The sequence below is a fragment of the Argentina silus genome, assembly GCF_951799395.1.
Source record: "Argentina silus genome assembly, chromosome: 1".
In the NCBI taxonomy this organism is placed as follows: domain Eukaryota; kingdom Metazoa; phylum Chordata; class Actinopteri; order Argentiniformes; family Argentinidae; genus Argentina; species Argentina silus.
In genome coordinates, this window is record NC_139655.1 from 29,073,339 (window position 1) to 29,083,338 (window position 10,000).

At 45.5% G+C, this 10,000-nt stretch overlaps 1 protein-coding gene across 6 annotated transcripts in view; it reads left to right on the forward strand.

Annotated features, from left to right (window-relative positions):
* Positions 1-4,736, forward strand: part of eya1 (EYA transcriptional coactivator and phosphatase 1) — a 44,960-nt gene extending 40,224 nt beyond the window's left edge. For all 6 annotated transcript variants that reach the window (XM_083681056.1, XM_083681057.1, XM_083681058.1 and 3 more), the window contains one exon: positions 2,041-4,736. In XM_083681056.1, coding sequence (XP_083537182.1) covers positions 2,041-2,121 — 81 coding nt within the window. In that variant the 3' untranslated portion in view covers positions 2,122-4,736. The remainder of the gene's footprint in view (positions 1-2,040) is intronic.
* Positions 4,737-10,000: the final 5,264 nt, after the last annotated feature.

The following is a 10,000-nucleotide window of genomic DNA, read 5'->3' on the forward strand; positions in this document are numbered from 1 at the left end:
AATGCTGCATGTGTAACGCTAGACCGGGCCTTTCAGGCATGTTCAAGGAGAGAAACCAGAAATAGAACATACATTCTAGAGGCTTAAATCACGGTTGATGAAATTAGGATATTTACTGCAAATGACAAGCCTCTTAGACTGGGAATGAGAAAGGATAATGGGCAAAATCAGGTTGGTTCCCCCCCCCAGCTAGATCTCCGCTCAGGTGCTTCCTTCTTTACTTCTGAGTTGAACTTTTCTCTCTCTCTCTCTCTTTCTCTCTCTCTCTCTCTTTCTCTCTCTCTCTCTCTCTCTCTTTCTTCAAGAGATTTATGTTACCTGCTGCCTCTTGCCAAGAATTGTGTATTCAGCTTTTCTGCCAAGTTTGGATGTGTAAACCCAGGGAGAGTAAACCACACACACCAAAATATTCATTAGCTAATTAATCAGCGGGGCTGGGGCATATTTCACTGACAGGTAGGGTCAGCCACACTGTCAAGGTGAGGACAAGGAGTTCCCCTTTGAACAGCCTTCCAGCTCCCATTTCACCTGTTTCTCAGTAAACAAGGACGGGCAGAATGGAACTATTAAGAATAGGCGGTGAGAGTTTCTTCAGTTGTGGTCTGTGAATTCTGCTGTGTAAACTTTAAAATCTTTTCATGGTGACACGACTAAGGGCTGTACTGGGAGGAGCAGATTGTGGAGGAAAAAAAAAAAAAAGATGCAAATATTTGACACGGGAGTTTGAGTGGTTGGCGTGTGTGACATTGACGGGAGGATAAGGGAGTTTTTTTTTGGTTGTTTTTTTTATTTTCGTCTGAAACCATCCAAAGTGCCATGACACGCCACATGGTAAAAGGTTTCTATGTCAACATCAGAGAGGAACCAGTCAGGGAGGCGCATTTCAGACCTGACACTGTGGAACTACACAAGCAAAGCTCAACGCTTTTTTTCCTTTTCGCTCCCCTGAACCCCAGAAACAATTCTGCCTCCAGTTATTACCATTGCCAAGGACAGAGGGGGTGGGTGGGGTGGGGTGGGGTGGGGGGGTGGGAGGGGGGGAGATAACATCTCTAGCTTTTAAACTTAAAAGCAAAGACAATTTACAAAACAAAAAGCAAAGAGCTTTTTAAGGGTCAGCGGAGTCTCTCCTAAGCGGAACATATGCCTGGGAGAGGCCATACCTTTGATAAGGAGGAGGGTAATGGTCCTCACACACTGGGGCTGAGGACTCCTACCTGACAAGCTCCTTTCATTCTCCCTGACTCAGGTTTCTCCCTCTGCTTCTCCCTGGGAACAATATCTCATTTGCAGGCCTGTCCTTAAGCAGAGGCAGGGGCCTATCGGCAAGGCAGCTTTAGCATTGGGCCTTTCACTCAAAGGACATTAAGTGCCTTGGAATTCCTCTGTGGTAGGAGGCAGCTTGCTAGGCCTGCCTAGGAGCAGAGGTGGTAGAAGAGTACCAGTTAGAGTAAGAATAGAGTGTGTGTGTGTGTGTGTGTGTGTGTGTGTGTGTGTGTGTGTGTGTGTGTGTGTGTGTGTGTGTGTGTGTGTGTGCGTGTGCGCGTGCGTGTGTGTGTATACTCTCTGAAGCTGTGAGCGGTGTGTAAGTATGCACTGGGGAAAGAGTGGAGCTGTCAGGGGTGTGTTATTGACATGATTGTTTTTCCAGGTGAAAGGACTCTAATCTGGTCCTTCACTCTCATGCTCACTTTATGGGTGTTTGTTTACTGTGAAAGGAGAAGGTGTTTTAGCACTTGTCAGTGCTTGCCGCGGTGAAAATGTATTAGAGATAAAACAAGAGATAATACAATTTGACTAATGTGGATTAGGATAACAACAACAAATCTCTTGTGCTGCGTATGGAAAAGTTGCACCACATTTCTACAGCTGGGAGCGTTTACAGCAGTCACTTTCTTTCATATCAAATGAACTATGTCATTGTTTTTCTTAGCATGGCACGCTTTTGATGCCATACACATACCTTTCATTGATATACTGCGATATGGTATTGTGTTTCTAGTGGTTTAGTACCTGACTCTACTGTTGTCCCTTCCCCAGCACAACATGCCCTTCTGGAGGATCTCCAGCCACTCAGACCTCATGGCCCTCCACCACGCTCTGGACCTGGAGTACTTGTAGCACTGCACCGGCCCGCTCCACGCTCCACCTCCATGCTCCACGCTCCACGCCCTGCAACCTTTCACCTCCGCCAACCCAGCCGCCCCCCCCACCCCTCCGACCCCCTGGCCGCCCGTCCCACGCCCCACCCCACTGCATACCCCACAGCCCAGAGGTGGCCCCCTGTGTCGCCTTGCGTCTGCCCTTCCACTACAGAAGAAGAAAAAAAGAAGAGAAGAGAGAGAGAAAAAACAACAAAACTAAGTGACATCGTCAACGTGTTGACATACGGCCACAATTCGTCTTAACCCTAAAGCTGTTTTTTTTTGTTTTTTTTTGTTGCTGGAAGCGGAGGAGAGTGAATTTACGGCACTGCAGCTGCTTGCCCTGGTTACTGTGAATTGGCTGCTTTCTGAAGCCGTCAAAGTGTTTTACGGCCCTGTCTGTGGCCGGGACTCTGCAAGGGTTCACACCTGTGAGGAGAGCAGAGCTACCGAAGCCTCTCGCCTCGCCTGGGAGCTCAGCAGCACTGCAGGCCTACCCTGACTGGGAGTGACATCTCTCTCTCTCTCTCTCTATCTCTCTCTCTCTCTCTCTCTCTCTCTCTCTCTCTCTACTCCCCCCCCTCTCTCTTTATCTCTCCCTCTCTCTCTCTCTGAGTCTCACCTCGGGGGTATGGTGGTTTCACTCAGCCGTCCTCCATAGCTAGCCGCTGGCCTGGGAGTCCTGTGCTTCTTATTTATGATGAACAGAGACTTTGTGAGTGTCTGTCGCTAGGAAGGTACCTCCATGAAAGACTTGTGCCTTTTTTTCCTCCTTACAAAGTACTTTTGATTGATTCCCACCACACCCAGAGGAAGACGTTTATGGAAGAGACAAAAACAAGGGGTTTTCTAATAATTTAAGAAAATTTAAGAAACTTTATTTACAATGCTGAGACAATCGTGTACAGAGGAAAATCTTTTTGTGTGTGTAAATTTGTAATCACTGGACTATTCCTTCCTATATTCGTTTAGGTACATGCTCTTGAAAGGTGGCAATTGCTTTTTCATTGAAGTAAAAAGGCATGCTATAAGCACATAAGCTTGTGCGATGCCTGAAAGTGTTGATGTGTTCAAGGTTTTGTTCAGTAAACAAACATGTAGATAATGGGATTTTGTGATAAATTGTTTTGTCAAGACCAAAAGCATGGATGTCAAGTGTCAATGATCATTTCATTTTGTTCAGTGATGTTCATACTGTACTCTCTCCCTCCTTACGCTCAGTATGATAAACAAGCCTTGTGACTTCATTCACATCTTAATATCACAACATGGGACTCCTCTGAATCTACGCTGTCTAGATCCATATTTCATTGGGGATTGATTGATTATTTTATTTCCACATACCTGGAAAAGTAGCTCAGAACTTGTGTCCCTAAGGCGTTTCACTAGCTTGCAGCCCAAACCCCACGTATTTGGAAGCTAACAGAATTGAATTGACATGATACAGTACCATACTACTTGGATAAGGGTTTCTGATCCAACATTGAACTGAGACCTCTGTTTCAGACCTCTCAGTCCATTGTCTGACTTGGAGCCACTTCGACAACAATTTGAATGAATTTAGGGAGTTCGGCTTTCAGGAAAAAAAATTACAAGCTTAAATAGGTTTTATTATCTTTTATACAAGCGCTATAACAAAAACTCTTGTACAGCAAGCGTCATTTTGTATGAAGTAGTGTTTTTATTTTGATTTTGAAAAAAAATGTGTTCTGTGTCCCATTTTGAATCGCTGTAGTTGAAATTCATGATGCCCTTTTTGATAGTGCTTATGGAACTGTGGACTGGGAAACCATACTTAGCTCTTGAGGACTTTGAGAGAAAAGCCACTACAGCCCCCTAAAGAAAGGGTTTAAGAACATACAGTACATGTGCTATCGACTGTGAATTTCTTAAGCAGGAACTGACTCGATCTGTTTCCAATTCCCCCTCCCCTGCACATGGTCACTGTTGCTCTGCTCCTGCCTGTGACGACCTCTCTCTCCAACCCCGGCAGACTTTTCTCACCACGTTCGTGATTTCGCTCTTCTCAAAGCAACTTCTCCCCCTGCTCCGGGGGACTACATATTGCTGCTAGATCAAGGTAACAGTAGGTAGACAAGGAAAATGTTTTATAGATTCATACAGCAAGCTTTTTTATTATGTTGCAATCATAAATGCAAACTGGAAATACTTTACACTACGTGGGCCTCATTGTGAAATGCAAAAGTTTGTTGTGTCTGCAAAAAGATGTGTACAGATGTTTTTGACATTATTATTTGATTGTGTTTAAATTAATAAAAATTGATTTGTGAACTGTTACACACAAGTTTCCCCTTTCTTGAATGTGATTGAAATGGTGCCCTGAAAATCTCCTCCGTCGAAATGATGATTTATTGACTACAAGCCTATTTATTTGACAGAGAGTATAATTGTATTTCCATATGTGTGGTTTGGGAACTAGAGGTATCCATAGGCATTGACAGTTCGAACAAATGCATTGTAAAAAAAAATACAGACACAACCACAGATACAATAATGTTGGTTTAATAGATCATTTTGTTTTGTTTTGTATTAATTGAATATGATAGCTAAAACAGCAGTGAACATATTTAAACTCACTCCATAATCCGACTTAATTTAATTTCTCAATAGAAAAACGTTCAACACCTTTTCAGCTTCTTAAAAATGTTTTTAAACATTATATGATTGACTAACATCAGTCAAGTGTTGTTTATTATACAGTCAACTGTCCTTTAAAGGAGACTCTATTAAATATGACTTGTGCTATTATTGTGACTGGCCTTTTGAATCATTTGTTGACTTTTGTGTCCACACTTTCACCGCAGTGAGTATCAGCTCTCTCATTTTGTTTTGAAGTTGTCTTTGCTGTAATGATATCGGCCTATCGCCACTCCATTCAGACAGTCTCAAGTGTGCGTGGATGTGTGTGTGCGGGTGTGTGTGTGTGTGTGTGTGTGTCTGTGTGTGTGTGTGGAGAGCTTCATGCTTCCCTGCTAGTTGAACGCACCACTTGACGGACATGACACGTTGTAAATGTCCACAATATGTAACACGTCCACCGTTTTAGAAAACCCCTCATCTCCCCACTATCGGGAAGAGGAAATCCCGAGCTTTAGTGCGTTGACTCTATTTTCTGTGTCAAATCTCATGTCATATTTCAGTCTCCATCCGCTCCTGTGTAGTCGTGCCCTAGGCAGAGAGAGTGTCACTGGTGTTACCAGCCCCAACCACTAATCCAGGCCAGGAAGCAGATAGAAACTAGATCTGCTGTGGGTCTAGACCAAACAACATCACAGGCCACCACGCTAATCACATCTCATAAATCCACACAATGGCTATTCCGCTGTAACAAGCTGCCCTCAGAATAGCTATTGTTTAATAACTGGCATGATAATGTCACTACTCATGAATAACTTATATGGGCTTTGACGATATGGGCTTTGACGACCAACAACATACCTTAAGCAACCTCTCACAGGTTTTTGTTAGACATGCGGTTGCTATTCTAAAACTCATTCGCGGTCTTAACAGTGAACAAGTGTCCCATAGTCTGCTCACGGGTGTCCAGTGAGACAAAAGTGGACTCCATAATAGTAAATTAGACACATCTTATAATTCTAGCAGGTCATAAAAAGCCAAACTCTTAATAGCAGAGTCTCTTTAGGGCCCGGCCAAGCATTTACAATAATACTCCTCCTAGCCTAGCAATGGTTTGGAAGAGCCGCAGAGCATACTTCTAAAACATCAAACCTCCTCTAGCCATAGGGAGTTGAGTTAGTTTAAATAACACATGAAAAATATTTATGAGCCTGATTTTATGAGGTGGTCAAAGCTAAGACAGTCCTGTATGTAACACTAGCCTGGACGGGGAAGAAAGGTTCTCTCCTTTCCAAAAACCGCATTGGAGAATTAAGCATGCATGGAATTTTATTTAGAGCCGCACGTTCTCTTTAATATCGAAATCAATTATGTTTTCAGATGGAGTCTGAGTGATGGGCCAGGGAGAGGCTCCCTCCGTCTGCCAAGGGCCCCGGGACCGGGAGATTGGACCGTTATCCGCGGAATGTAACAATACAATGACCTTCTAATGCGCTTTTCCCCACTTCCGAACAGCTGAAAGACTAAAGAGCGTCTGAGGTCCTGACTGGCTGGCTCTCCGGGGAAAGAGAGTGGGCTCTCTCAGCACAGAATGGGGATTGTTCTCTTTGATAAGTTTTCAGGCTGTGAGCATAAACGACCAGGTCTGGACGAGGCGAGACGAGACGTCGTCTTCAGTGTGTGAGAGAGGAAGTGGGTGTCATGGCTCAGGACGTCCCATTCCATCTCTCTGTTCCTCAGGCCAAATGAACCAAAATATGAACAAGAATGCGTCCACATCGCTTAAGTTTGGAATTCAGAGTCAGGCATGAATGGATTGTTGTTCAGTGAGAATAACAACCATTCTCTGAGAACCATTCTCTGTTCTTGACACAACTTTATTGAGATGTGACAAATCAAACATGACCACATTAGCTCTTCCCAGCAATCTGACACACACATCACGTGTGAGAGCTCTATGTTGAGATATGTGGTTGTTCCTATAGTTTAATCTAGGCTTTACAGTGACACTGTGTGTGTGATTCACTTCTGTCTGATCTCCTCTAGCCCCCCGCCATCAACGCCCCCTAAAAATAAAGGGGGCCATTATCTACCCCTGTCTCCTAGTGGGTAGTCCTGCCGGGACGTCCCTGCAAAGCACCCGCTCCCCATAAAACTGTAGCTCAATAATAAACAACACTATTGGTGATTTACGACCTTGCCCAGACAGTGATTTCATGCAGATTTACATAGAGGGCCTCTGACAGTGCATCACAATTGAACTAATATTGTGTTACATACGTATCAAACCCCCCCAAAAAACCTGATCTGCCAGAGCTCCTTTACGACCAGAGAGCCTATTAATAGGCCTGTGTTCCCCTCTAGATATGGTAGCTAATGTGTCTCAAGCTGAGGGAGTTCAGCTCTGTAGAAGGCAGATGTCTACAGAGAGGGAGGGAGAAAGAGAGAGACAGAGGGAGGGGAGAGAGGGAAAGATAGAATTAGAGAAAGAGAGAGCGAGAGAGAGAGATGAAGAGAGAGAGAGAGAGAGATAGAGAGAAAGACAGAGAGGGAGGGGGGAGAGAGGGGGAGAGGGTGGAAAGACATTGAATTAGAGAAAGAGAGTGAGAGATATGAAGGGAGAGAGAGAGCGATGAACGGAGAGAGAAAGAGAGAGAAAGAGAGAGAGAGCGAGATGAACGGAGAGAGAAAGACAGACTGCGTAAAAAAGCTGCTTCAAGCCATAAGCCAAACTGTATCGAGTCATTGCTCAACACCAGGAACATACAGTCATGAAACCACAAGAACTCAGCGGCAGCTGTCACTTTCTAACGCGTGGTTTTAATGATGTTGTTAGACTCGAGGGGACAGAAAAACACACTGGCAGTGATTGTTGCTCCCCCTCAATAAGTGTTTTTGAACTCTTCTGTACTGAGTTGGGCTGGCCCGCCCGCCTGCCCGGCATACTCAGTTACCCCTGGCAGAAACAGAGACGTGTTGTCATGCTGGCATGGCTGTGGCGGGCCGCTGCGCTAAACCAGGCCCTTTGTTTACTGTTTGTTTATTTGTCAGTGTTACTGGGATTCCACAGAGAGAGAGGGAGACGGGGACAGCTGGTAATCAGGATGCTGGAAATCCGAGGTATCCCAGCCAGAATTGTTCGCCCAGGGGGGGCCGGCCATCCAGGAGTATGCCTGTCCACACGGACACGCATTCCCCAATAGGCGCCGACTGTGACATCATCAGGTGCTGTTAAGTGCCTGTGTGATTGGTCGAAAACAAATTCCGTGGGGCCCATAGCCTTTGTTAATGGAGCTGTGGAGAGGGCCCTGACATGCGGAGGTCAGCGAGGGTTAACACCGCTCTCACACACACACACACACACACACACACACACACACACACACACAATCTAAAAGGGGAGAAATTGTTATGTGAGAGGATCTACAGCTCTATTTACAAGACAATGTAAGCTCTTATTGGTGTACTGTACATTATTAATATTGCTACATGATTTCAAGGATTATGTTATATGTGTTGGTGTATGACAGTCTGTATGCCTGTACAGTCCCAGTCCCCTGTGTCCCTCTCCTTATGGTGTAACATAACTCCTTCAAATCACCAAGAGCATCATCCATCCATGACTCTAGTGAGGAGATATACACCAGACTTTGGGGTTGGTTAGACTTGAAGATTGAGATTTTACCATTCTGCTAGAGCAAATATCCACGAGTGAGGGGCTTGGGAGTGTATGTTATACAGTAAGACAAGAAACAGGCATGAATACCTCCTGAAACACCCTTCACAACGAGCACGGTAGTAGACACAGAGACACAGTCTTTCCACACTTCATTGGCGTCATTGGGGCTCATTATTAGTCTGAGGAGTGTTGGCTAAACACTTGAGGCCGGTTGGGTCCAAGGCGCCTCTCACTGTCTCTCCCTCAGCACCACACCAGCCCTCCACCTGCACTTGTGGTCAAACTGCACACTCAGTCATATTTACTGGGCCCACCGCACCACTCCATCTGACTGTGAGTGGCAGTGAGTTATATGGCAGACTGAGGTCTCATTTGGCCGCCCAAATGTGTGTGTGTGTGTGTGTGTGTGTGTGTGTGTGTGTGTTGTGTGTGCGTGACGCCCCTGTCCATGAGCCCTAGGGTCTCAAGGGACTTTGCTTGGCCGCTGCGGCCCCCTCAGACCTCCCTGTCTGGTGTGAGTGCGTATGAACATGTGTGTGTGTGTGTGTGTGTGTGTGTGTGTGTGTGTGTGTGTGTGTGTGTGTGTATAAATACAAGTGTATGATGTGTGTGTGTGTGTGTGTGTGTGTGTGTGTGTGTGTGTGTGTGTGTGTGTGTGTGTGTGTGTGTGTGTGTGTGCGTGTGTCAGACCTCCCTGTCTGGTGTTAATTGGGCCGGCTCTCCCCTGTTAGGTCTCGGACCCAGGCCAAGCCCCCTCTCTGCTGGCAGGAGAATGAGCCTCTCAGCCAGTTTAATAAACTTGATGTCGTCCGGTTAATAAAACAGCACTGTGTCCCGCCTTGGCTTGTTTTTGCTCGATAAGTCATGGGTGAGTTTCTTTTTTTTTTCTCCCTCTCATTTTTCTCTGTGCAGAAATGTCAGAATAGTGCACTGTGTGTCTTTGGTGGGCTGTATGTTTTGTCGGTACTTTTCTTTTCACTTTGCTTGATCTGTTTCCCACCCCTCAAACACTGCGCTGCCTTGACATACCAGCATTTGAAAGGAAAAACGTTTTTTTTTTCCTCCCAGAAATGCAACCTTTTATTTAGAAAGCACAGTCAGCCGTCATGATAACTGTCTGAATAGAACTCGTGCCTGTATTCCCCCAATAGATGCCGAGGTGTTCCACATCTTTCTAACACCCAACACTGCATCCTCTAGGACTCTGCCATTTAGATAGAGCTACACCTGAGAATTGTTCTCTTTCAGTCGACTCAGTTTGATCCCTCACTATGGGACACGCGCTCTGTGTACCTTTTGCTGAAGACCCCCCAGTCAATCACGCCTGGTACAGGCCGGTGACCCTTGCAGGCAGATAGCCCCGCCTACTACCCATCCTATATAAGACCTAGCAATCACGGCCATTTTGTCCTTTCCACTCTTCGCTCGCTGACTGTCTGAGGTGTACTGTACTGTGTTCTCGTAGCTAGCCGTGACTTAACTTCACTGTTCTACTGAGAACTCTCCTGGGGCGTTGTCTCTACTTGAATCCTGAGGTTCAGCTCAACTTTCAAAGCAGAATATCAACACATTTGGGACG